The following is a 12,167-nucleotide window of genomic DNA, read 5'->3' as shown; positions in this document are numbered from 1 at the left end:
AAGGTGTTCTAGTAATTGCAAAGATACATCAGCGGGAAGTTGTGCTGGCTTCTGTTTCGCTCTTCTGTTTCCTTATGTTCCAAGGGCTTCTGACTCCATAGTAGTGCAAGTATTGCAGGACCATTGTTTGCTGTACAAGTTGTTATTTACAGATGGAGCACAAGAATGAAGAGTTGCCGCAATGTCTGTGGAACTGAGAAAGAGATGAGAGGCAATTGGAAACTGTTTTCTAGATATGACTTCTTCCTCACATCACCTTGTTATCACAGTTTAGTTGCTGTAAGGCTCTAATTCAAAGTATAGCTTTTAAAAAGCAATAGCTGAGCTGTTAAAATTATTGTAGGTGTATCTTAGTGTTAGGAGTTTAGTTATAAGAAAAGTCTAAGGGTTTAAAATATTGCCTAGATTTCCTTCGGGTGGAAGGCAAACATCAGATACAGATCTTAGTGTCTTTCTATACTTACTGATTTCACTTTCATCAGGAAGAGTAAAAGTCTTTTCTACCTGATATAGTATTCTGCCAAACTTGAAAAAAGTCATATTGCAGATTCTTTTTTTTAAGTATAAGAGAATTAGTCTACTGCGTTTTACAGCTTTTTACTGTGTTATCTAAATGCATTGAATCTTCTGAATGAATATGTGATTGACTTTGACGTTATTTCCAGGAATCATAATCACCTCAGAAAAATAAATTAAACACAACTCGTATATGTAGTTTTCTGGCAGAGGGAGCTATGTTGGTGGAATCTGTTGACAGTAGTAAGAGGCCAGGTGGGTGGCTGATTTGCACTTAGTTTGGTAGCCCTTTGTGTCTAGACAGTAGTCAACAAACGGTAGCTGATTTTCCTATCACTCTTGTAATTGCATTTATGAAATGGAAATAGTACCAAGAACATGTATTAGACTGACAGCGGACAGAAAAGCGGATTACCTCATGTCAGCTGAGCATCACTGGCCCTAAGTCACTTCTCACAAACACAAAGTAAACCACATGAGCCTATACTTCCAACAAATTTGTGGTGGACAAACGTGTAGTTACCACAGTTCAGTTTATGTACGGTAGCATGTAACGTGGAGCACACTCATCGGTATGTGAGTACTCAGTGAGCATGTAGTTTTGTGTGCTTGCTGGAGACAAAGTTGTAAGATGACACTGGTATAAGCAGAATAGTTGCGACTGTCTATGTTCTTTTCGGGTCAATATTTCAGGCTCTGTCAATAATCAGAGTATGTTTCATTATTTCAGACAGTGAAAGGAATGCTGGATAACCCCAATGAACCTGTGAGCGATCTCTCATATTTTGATTGTATTGAGGGCGTGATGGAAAACTCAAAGGTAATTTCCTTTTCCCACCTCTGTGCCAATTGTAGAGTGCGTTTTGATTATCGGAAGTTTCCACATGCCTATCAAACATGCTAGAAACACAGCACAGTGTTTACAGCTAAAATGTGTGCTGCATTCCTTGATAAAACTCAGTGTGAGATAGGTCTCTTGGAGGTAATTTCAGGTTTTGGTCACTGAGAAAGCACATGGCCTCGGTAAGAAATTTGTAGTTAAGCGACTGATACGCAATGCTGTTAGTTTCCCTCTCTCTCTCCCTTCCTCTCCCATGTATTAGACAGCATGTCATACTTTCATGATATATTTTGACCGCAGCTGTGTTAGAATGGGCCAAAGCATAAATGGGAGGCTTGGCAATGAAATACCGTTACATCATTCTGTGCAAAACAGCTTAGAGAAATGTCTGAGCAGTCCAGATATTCTGGCACATCAGAAAATCTGTGTGAAATCTCCTAAGTTATTTTTGAACATAGCATGCTATACATGTTTCTTTGAAGCTTTGATTTTAGTGTCCTTATTATTTGATGTGTTGAAAATGTCTCAGATCCTTCCTTCTCAAAAAGGAAAAGAAAGTGCCTAGTGGATATGCATGTCATCTTAGATCTAATGCTCTACTGCAGGCAGATCTTATTTTGAATTTTAGATGAAAATAAACTGAATTCCCTGGGAGACACTGTGGGAATTAATGTATATTCTGACATTGTGACAGTTCCAGCAGACAGATGCATTGTCATTTCCACTGAGTTTCAGTGAGTTTAGGGGCAAAGAAGATCCCAGATGTGTCAATGGCAGCTGCGGGATTGGTTGTCATGTTCTGTGATCCCTGAAATGTACCTAGTGCCAGGCTAGCTATAATGACTCCTGGATGATAGTGGAAATAATGAGGGTTAATTCTGTATCCTTGTAAACATTTGAGCTATAATAGTGTTTATATTCGGCACTGTCAATCCAGTGTTGATCTGCATGCCTTATCCCATATGCCACACAGAAGAACATATTCAAATCCGTGAAGCAGTTAGCTTCCAGACATTTTAACTAGTTAAGTCAGAGGGGTATGGGCTAGAACTGGCTGAAGGCCAGGAATCACTTGCCTTTGAGTGTTAGGGAAGCACATTGGGAAGGTAACTTTGTCTTTTAATTTCTGAGGTTCTTGGAGAATCAATGGCAGGCATTTCCCAGAATGCAAAAACTGGGGATCTTTTAGTCTTTGGAGAATGTGTTGGAGTTGCATCAAAGGCTCTTTGTGGCCTCACAGAGGCAGCAGCTCAGGTAAGCTACTGAAGTCTGTAAAGCAATACCTGGTTTTTTTTGTTGGGTTTGGGGATTTTGGGGGGGTGTTTTGAAAGCTTATGTTGGGGGTGCGTAAATCTGAGATTCACTTCCTTGTGGCCAAGCAAATTATGACCTCGTACTACACGGCATGCTCTGTGTAGATCCGCAGAAATTGTGGAGACACTGCTGTATGTTGCAGAAGCAGCAGAGTGCAATAACATGCATATTTTATAAGGAAGGGAAATGATATCAAGAAGGAAACTTTTCTGAGGATAAAGCAAATGTCGAAGCTGCAGCATATGGAGTTCATGTTTGCAGCTCAAGCTCTGAATTCTTACATCATAGAGAAGCACACAAAAACCAGCCACAGTTAAAATGAATGAAGCAAGGTTGATTTAGTTTGTAAAAATTCATAAACGAGCACTACTAATTTCAGACATTTGAAATAGTAAGCAACCTGTTTCATCTGTTCAGATACTTTCGGAATAACCAAAATTCTTAAGCTACAGCCACAAATCAGAGTCTGGAACTGGTCACTGTGGTTTCACTGATCTGATAACTGAGTGACTTGAACTATTGACAGCTGATACAGCCTCTTCAGTGAAGGATTTGGCTGTGGGGAATCATGCTCCACGTCTGGAAACCACTTCTTGATTTCCCCAAATACGAGATGTCTCAGTAAGGACTTAATCTCCTCTGCATCTAACCCTGTGTTGCCTTACTGACATATCAAGGTGACAGATAATTGTATCTGAAATGGACATTCATCAAGAAATCTTTGAATATGATTCTGGCAGTTCAGGCAATTCCTCCTTGTTGAGAGGCATGAATTTTTTATTTAATTGAGAAAGAAAGTAGGTTTGGCCATCAGAGATGTTGAGCTGCCATGAGACCATCAACTGCAGGCTTCACGGGTCCTACAGTGAGCAGTAGTGCATTTGCTGTGAATTGGTCTTCTACTCAGCCTTGACAAAAACCCTCACCACCTCCAACTGTGGCTACTCCAGTAAATAATTTGCCGATGCTTGTGACCAGTAAAGTACTTTCCATTGGGTATGCAAATGAAAAATAATGTTTCCAGGGATACCAGCTGCTTAAACAGTGGAGAGTTTTGTTTTGACTAAATACATTTTGTAAGGGTAAGTTTTCTTGGTTTCAGAAGATTCTGGAGATTAGTTACCAAAAAAATGGTAATAGTACTTCACAGTACGATTTCTGGATAATCTCTGACCACCATGTGCTATTACATATGGCAAGCTTATCAAAGAACCAAGAGGGATTTAGCATTGTTTCTGAGGATTGTTTTCTTCCTTTCTCCATTTCTAGGCCGCTTACCTGGTTGGCATCTCAGATCCAAACAGTCAGGCTGGTCAGCAGGGTCTTGTGGATCCAATTCAATTTGCCAGAGCCAATCAAGCAATCCAGATGGCTTGCCAGAATTTGGTAGATCCAGCAAGCAGCCCATCACAGGTGATTCCAGAGGATTGCAGTGAGACCATCATTGTTAGGAGACATGACTTTGCTTTGTTTCTGACCAAGCAGAGGAGTTTTGGTTTGAAGCCATTGCATGGCTTTGAACTGTGACTTTGCAGAGCTCAGGTAGAGTAACTGTCATGCTCATTTGACAATGTGCTTGTTTTGTGCCATCTATTTTTACAGGTATTATCAGCTGCCACAATCGTGGCCAAACATACTTCTGCTTTGTGCAATGCTTGTCGCATTGCTTCATCAAAGACAGCAAATCCTGTTGCCAAGAGACACTTTGTGCAGTCTGCCAAGGAAGTTGCAAACAGCACTGCTAACCTAGTTAAAACTATCAAGGTACAAATGCTGCTTACTTGTGCTTCCTTCTTGCTTTGTGGTTTGGTTTTGGGTTTTTTGTTGTGGGATTTTTCCTACAGAGACAGAATCAGAACAGGTAGAAATATCTTTTTACCTTCTGTGATATGTATGGTTTAAGAAATCATTACTTATGTTTTTGAAGACCTGAAATGGAAAACACGTGTAGCGGTATAACAGTGCCACAGTCAAGATGGAAAGAACTGGGCAATATTAGTGTTAGGAGAGGCAAGTGGCCTATCTGCTATGAGACACCTCTGTGTTGATGTACTTGTTGAGCTTGCACCATCAGAAAAATTTGCAAGCAACTGAATGTGAAGGTTTCCAATGGTGGTACATTGCTCAATATCCAGAGGTTCGAGGAGGTATTTGATAGCTTTACCATATTTATAAGACAAAAATAAAGAAACAAATAATATTGGGAACCAAAAAGAAGCTGTTTATGTTGCTGCTGTTTAATAATCTCCTGTTAATAGTAATCTTTTATTTTCCTGCAGTTTGGCAGGAGGTAGCTTTTCGTCACGCAAGGAGAAATAAGACTTATTAAGCCGTAGAGGACTCGGGATTCTAAAGCCTTCTGGAAGTCATTAGCTGATCTGCTACTGAAAGTCTTTTAAAATAATTATGCTCTTAGGACTGGAAGGTTCTATTACATTACACAGAAGGTCCTTCACATGGAAATCTTTCCTATGAGATTATGAAAGAGATCAGTTGATTTGTGTGAAAATGGGAGCAAGAAATTATTGATTTGCTTACACACACACAAAAAAAAAAAGAAATTAATATTAAAAATCAGTCTCGAGGAAATAACCACCTTGTTAGCCACTCTCACCCTTTGGAGCATGAGGTGCTGAGACACGATTTATGAGTCATCAGAGTTCAACAATAGAAAATCTTTATTCAGTCCTGTGAAGCAAAGCAGGAGTTTTAAGTTTAGGGTCACTAACCAGCTAAGTAAAAAAACACAGGCTCAAAGGATCACATTTAATGCATCAGCCTTGTTTGTGGAGGAACTTTCACACGTCATAAGCATGCAACAATTTAAAACTCTGAAGAATTAAACCATCTTTGTTCAATTTTTCAAAGAAACCTATTCCGACAGAAATCAATCATGATTTAATTTCCAGGCCCTGGATGGTGATTTCTCTGAAGAGAACCGCAACAAGTGCAGAATTGCTACTGCGCCTTTGATAGAGGCTGTGGAAAATCTAACGGCATTTGCTTCAAATCCAGAATTTGTCAGCATACCAGCACAGATCAGCACTGAGGTAAGGCAGGATGTTGCACTTCCACCCTCAAAAAGTTGAAAGTGTTGAATTAATCATGTGTTGGGAGAGAGGAAGCAAGTGTGAAGACCTGACCCCGAAATGTGTCTCTGTGTTCCTGGGCGTTCATAAGGCATTCTGCTGTCTTTTGCTTAACCTCTGACCTTGAATTTTGCACCAGTAGGATAAAACTAGTTAGGCTACAGTAAGTGCTGCCAGTCTTCTATTAGTAAAGTGATATGGTACAGGTGAATCTCACATGTCTTGTTAGCTGGATTCTTCCATGAGATAAAGTAATAGATATCCCTTTTTTCCCTCAAGAGGAACTTGAACAAATGGAACCTAATTAGGTCTGAAAAGGATTGAAGGGATGTTGCTGGGGTTTTTCCCCTTCCAAAAATGATGCAGTTGTGATGACAAGATGCAGGTTCTGTGGGAAGAATAACTTTCTGTGGGCCTTCTGTATTTTTTTCCTGAGTTCTCTGTAGTCTACCCCTGTAACTACAACAGAAAGATAGTATTTTAAAGTAACTAACAAAAGTTTTCGGGGGGGGGGGGGGGAAGCGGGCCGGAGGAGGATAATAAAAGAAATCCTTTGAGCTTCATAACAGCTTCGAAGTAGAGGTCATGTGTCGTTACTAACTCTCTAACTGCTCCTTCCTGCTTTGGCAGCCTCGGTTCCAGCTGGCAGTATCAGACAAAGCAGTTAACTGTTGCAGTCTTGAAGTTGTGGGGCTGTAACTGAAATCTAAGCCTGTTCTCCAGGCCTGCAGTACTTGGGTTTACAAGATTATTGGTGATAAAATAGGTATGGAGATGATGACCCAATTAGTGTTGTAGTTGAACTAATTTCTGGGAATAGAGTACACTTGGTTGGGTCTTGCAAGTTTTGTGACAAATAAAGTTTCTTTTCAATGATATGTCTGTAGTCTACGATTAGACAAGCGTCGTTATTTTCTCCTGTTTCTCAGCTGGATGGTGCTTTTCTAAACCTGAAAAGTGTTTCTTCGGTATGTTACAGAGAAAACAGTTGGACTGCAATGATTTTTGTACTATTTCCGTGTCAACTATCCGTGAATATAATAGTATGATACGAGAAATGATAATGCCATTGTAATGCTGTTAACTAGACAGACTTTTAGGAGCAGAAAGCGTGGAGAAACTCGAATAATTGTTTAAATGTTCTTTGTGGTCTTTTACCTTTCTGACCACAGGGATCACGAGCACAGGAACCAATTCTAGTTTCTGCTAAAACAATGTTGGAGAGCTCATCTTTATTGATCAAAACTGCTCGTTCTCTGGCTATCAATCCAAAAGACCCTCCTACATGGTCCGTACTAGCTGGGCATTCCCATACTGTCTCAGATTCTATCAAGAGCCTTATCACCTCCATCAGGTATGTCTTTTGGAGTAACTTTTTTGTGTCTGCATTTAAGCCGTAATAATTGAGCAGCCGTTCATAAAGAATAATACCATATGGCCATTAGCAACATGGTATTTTTTCACTAATGGAAATTATTCTGTGGTGCACAATATCTCCCCAGTTATACCAGGTGTTTAATCATAATTGCCGAGTGCAGCACTCTGCAGCACAGGGTTGTTGTTTGTATTCCGCTCTCCTTCCCTGGTTCCACCTCCGATTCAGTTTAAGGTAAATGTAATAGAGAATGCTGTAGAATAAAAAAAGTCTAGAAAACTACCTCCATCCACATCACACACCAACATATAGTATGTTGAAAACAGCATTTTATTTTTTTTAAGGTGGATGAGACAGTGTATAAATTACCTTTGCTACCTATTCTTTACTATAGCGTTCTTGGTGTAGTTGCAAGAATGCTGTAGCAAGAAGTGAATATTCTTTATTTTTTGAACTAAACCTGTTTATCTCTTCCTTATTGAAAATTTACAAGTGTAGTTCTATACTTAACCTCTGAAAATTGATTAAATCAAAACGGTATGAAAACAGTGAACTAAGGAGCGTTTTCAGTGTCGTCTATCTTTGATAATGATTGTACTGAAATAGCAAAGTGCACATCAAGACAGAGTGGTTGGAAACTAGCCTTTGTTTAAAGATACCTTGGACTGTATGTAACACCTGCTACCAAAGGAATTGTTTTCCTGATCACACTATACAGAAACGTGAATATTTTTTACTGGTGTCTGCTGCATTTTTGTGTTGACCTTCATTATTGGGCCAGTCTGGCCATCCCGAGGAGGTGGACTTTGCACTTTTCTTCTGAGGCAACAATTGTTTTTCTATCTAAACATCAAGAGGAGCACATGAAAGTATGCAGAGTACTCTGTCCGTGCATCAAAATCCCGTAGGTAGACAAAAGCTAACTTTTGTCCTCGTCGCTTTCCTCCCACGTGCTTTACATATTGGCAGGTAACGAAGTACGCTTGTGTGCCTTCGTTGAAGACCCTGCTTTCTGCCCAGCATGCCCAGCTTACTATCTCCGTCTTGCAGGGACAAGGCCCCAGGCCAGCGAGAATGTGACTTCTCCATTGATGGGATCAACAGATGCATCAGAGACATTGAGCAGGCCTCCCTTGCAGCAGTCAGTCAGAGTCTGGCGACCAGGGATGACATCTCAGTTGAGGTGAGAGGGATAGATAGCACAGGAACAGAGTGAGTAATGCTGAGTAGCCTCACTTACCATGTTGTTTTCCTTTCCATTCGAAGATTTGGAAAGCTGAGCATATGGCACAATCTACCGGTGAGGGGAGAAGTGTACTTACCGGAATCTTTGTAGGCAAAATCACGTGATGGTGAAAACATATTGCTTTCAGACAGATACCAGGCAAAAGTAGTGGTGCAAGTAGTAATTTTGAAACACCACTCACATATTATTCTGACTTTCTGTGCTGACGTGATTGACTGATAGTGTTTCTCTGGTGCCTTGCCACGTGGAAGTCGGGTTGTTTCTGAAACTCATCTATTACTACAAGTCCAGTGATGTAAATGTCTACATCATTTTGCTTAATGTCTGTTTTGTCCTTAAAAAAGTAAAATCTGAGATTGATGTTGATATGTTCTTGTTAAGAAAGTTTCCTTCCTCCCCTCTCCCCCCCACCCAGTCCCATGCTAACGTAGACCAATCCTGTGGTATTTCAGCCTTTATGTAATTGAGGAAGGTTCGTCGTGCCTACAGAAAGTCAGAGACTCGTGATCAAGGTCTCTGCTTGGTATTTAGTGTCTTTTTGTACTATTCCTCCTAAAATTACAAGTGATTATTTGTGTATTCCAGTGGTTTCCTTGGGCTGTAAAGCTGCATACTAGAAACACCTCTGACTTAAATGAAGCGATACAAAAGAAGTTATAACAGGAAAGATGTTACAGATATAATCCTTGTCTGTGTAAATAATGAAGTCATCTTGGGCATCACCATGTTGAGCCGAAATAAACGTTACTGAAAATGGCAGTTATTTATGACGCAGTATAGGAATGTAACGAAGCACAAAAATAGTACTTATTTTCTCTTGTCTTTCATGAGAGCGAGCTAAATGCCAGCAGCTGGCAAGACAGTACGTGGCTCTGAATTAAAAGCTGGTATTTATGTTTCGACAAGCCCGGTAATATGCTTTTCTTAGACTCCTGCCCTGCAGATGGTATTCAGGAGGTCAGTCCACAGATGTTGTATTTCTCCTTTGTCTTTGCTTGTAGGTGAATTTCTCCTGCTGGCCTCAAAGTCTACAGCAGAGCTTTTTGCTCTTGTGCTGTATCATCTGCTTTGAGGAATGTTTCTTCATATTACAATCAGAGCTCCTGCCGGTTTCTCTGATGGGTGCAGGGATACTAAATCTTTGGCAGGGCGAGAACAGTTTGAGGGAGGAGCGGTTGTCACGTCGCAATGAGAAAGGATGCCTACTCCCATGTTTGCTGCTATCAGCTGGAGTAGGAGGGACCCATTTCCCCCCTTCTCTCCACAGACTTGCCGTATAAATCAAAAGAGGAGCAGGCCTATCTCAGGGTTCTTGTTCTTAAAACAGGGTAAAGGAGATGAAGTGAGCAAGTACATAAAGAAAGCTGAAAGCGTGGATTTACGCATCCTACCGTAGCGGGTCATTTGAACAGCGTTCCGAGTGTGTCGGTTGGTGCAAGGGTGATTGTTACAGTACGGTAGAACTTGATAAAAGAAGAGCTGTGATAGTAACTGACAATTTCTCTTTATATTAGGCTCTACAGGAGCAGCTGACATCAGTCGTCCAGGAAATCGGCCACCTCATTGATCCCATAGCTACTGCAGCTCGGGGGGAGGCAGCTCAGCTTGGGCACAAGGTACCGTCCTACCATTACGAGTGTGTTCGATATCTTGAACAGCCGGACGTTAGGGGAGACCACAATTTGGTAGCTTTTTCAGCCATCAGAAGGATATTTTCATTGAGGTTTTTGGCGAGGGGCAAGTTCACAGAGAAAGGACAAAGGAAGAAAGGGGAGGGAAAAGCAAAGACAGAAGGGTATAGCGCAATGTTATAGGTCTCCCTATCTCCGGCCGTCGCAGATGGCAGCTATACGTACATGTAGGTGGTTCTGTCTTTTGTGCCGCATTAAAGGCAACCGCAGAACCTGGGGCCTGTCGCGGTCCAGGCTTGTTCGGCAGGTCATAGAGTTACCATTCAAATATGTATATATAGAAGAATTTGGCCAATTCCTGAAGTCTGGTCAAGGTTTGCCAGATCCTACCCTGATCCGAGGTCCTTGCGTAAAGCACGCTTCTCTATTTCTTGGCCAGCTCGTGATGAAGCGAGGAGGCAAGCATGGGATACACACAGAGGTTACCTCTGGCCTATGGAGGCCCATCTCCTGAAGCGGTTTCTGTAGTTTGTAGAGGAGAGGGAGGTCTAAACTGTGGCTTCAAAGGAGGAGTGCGATGTGCCTGCTTTCCGCCTTTTGAGTGAGGCGCTCCGTCTCCGATGATCGTAGAGGGACCGTTAGCTTTAGGAAAAAAAATAGTGATTTCGAATGACCCTTGAGTGTCAGCCCCTGCTGCAAATTTTTAAGGGTCAGGAGGGAAGAAAGGCTTGTAACAGTTTTGCATTCTGTTGTAAGCATCGCGTAAACGTGTCCCTCTTATTTGGAGCGTAAGTATCAGTAGAACTTGCGCTTATTAGATCTCGGTCCAAAAATGAGGCGTTACGACACACGTAGCAGAAATGTGCCTTATTTACTGTGGTTATTACAAGATAGTAGTAGTTTCTCATATAGCAATTCCTCATCCTACAGTGTATTCTTGAGAGAAAAATAAAGTTTTCTGTGTCAATGCATTTAATACTGGGAAGGAATTGCTTGGTTAGTATGAGAGCTCTTCCAGAGTCATACCCAAGTAACTCCGTTTAGCTTTGGGTAACCATCAAATATGGCATAACGTCTCAACTATTTGCAGTTTTGATTCTCAGTTTACCTAGCCCTTTGAGGCACACAACAAATCAGGATTGCGAAGATAAGGGTAGTTTGGGAGCAAGGTTCTCCTCCTCTCTCCTGCTTGGTAGGTAAATGTTGACCAAAGTCGACAGCACTTTTCTCGAGCCTGCTTTTCCTGCTGAATGTAGAAGAAACCATTCCAGCTTTTTACTTTGATGCAGTTTAAAAGACCTTACATTTGTGAAATGATTCCTATTATTGAGTTTTTCAGTGCGTGGCTTTGTTTTTGCGGTTGTTTGGTTTGGTGTTTTGTTGGTTTTTTGGGGTTTTTTTGCTGTAATCCTCTGAGAAATAAAATAGAAAAAGAAGTCCGACCAAGTTGTAAAATGTGATCAGCTCTTAGCTATCCATGTAGTCATTTAGATGGAGTACACCTTTCGATATCTTTTCCTGCACATGAAGTATTGCTATTTTTCTTCCCCGTGGAAGTCTTTGAAAGCTGCTTTCAGTGCCTGCAAATGTATACCCACTTGACCTTCTGAGGCTTTGGGTGTACCAGATGGTGCCACGGGGATATTCATGCACATTCTGTGGAGTAATCGGCCCAAAGTAGTGCAGGGCTTTCGCATCCAGTAAAAACTGTAAATGCAAAGTCCAGTGGATTTCTGACAGGAACCAAGAGCTGTTGCAGTTCTATAGATGTGTCAGATTACAGGTAGACTGTAAAAATATTCATTAATATAAAGATATTCACTTCTTTAGTTAGAATACAGGTATAGCAGAAAGCAGACATTTCCTCAGAACAAGCGTAAATCAGATCAGAAGCTGAGGAAAACAGGTTCCACGTATTTCTGCAGACTAAAATACAGCAACAGAAGCTGCTAAGAGAACCGTGTCTCTAGATAGTCCAAACACTGTATTGAGCGCAAGTAATTAACTGAGAGAAAAAGGCAGCTTGCTCGGTACGCGGTCTTCGTAGCATGCCTATTCCTATTGACCTATACCAGCTGCTGGGTTGCAGACTAGCACTTAACCGCTAGCCTTCTGAGCAGCAAGAAGCACCGCAGGGTCGGGCCACGTGGCCGTC

General features: G+C 41.3%; 1 protein-coding gene across 1 annotated transcript in view; it reads left to right on the top strand.

The window, feature by feature from the left end:
- Positions 1-12,167, top strand: part of TLN2 (talin 2) — a 190,936-nt gene that overhangs the window by 139,087 nt on the left and 39,682 nt on the right. Inside the window, exons 33-40 of the mRNA XM_054837153.1 lie at positions 1,247-1,336; positions 2,489-2,611; positions 3,941-4,084; positions 4,274-4,435; positions 5,581-5,721; positions 6,933-7,114; positions 8,186-8,318; positions 9,896-10,066. Of these exons, the coding sequence (XP_054693128.1) occupies positions 1,247-1,336; positions 2,489-2,611; positions 3,941-4,084; positions 4,274-4,435; positions 5,581-5,721; positions 6,933-7,114; positions 8,186-8,318; positions 9,896-10,066 (1,146 nt within the window). The remainder of the gene's footprint in view (positions 1-1,246; positions 1,337-2,488; positions 2,612-3,940; positions 4,085-4,273; positions 4,436-5,580; positions 5,722-6,932; positions 7,115-8,185; positions 8,319-9,895; positions 10,067-12,167) is intronic.

Source organism: Grus americana, chromosome 10 (assembly GCF_028858705.1).
Source record: "Grus americana isolate bGruAme1 chromosome 10, bGruAme1.mat, whole genome shotgun sequence".
Taxonomy (NCBI): domain Eukaryota; kingdom Metazoa; phylum Chordata; class Aves; order Gruiformes; family Gruidae; genus Grus; species Grus americana.
This window is presented reverse-complemented; position numbering and strand designations above follow the sequence as displayed.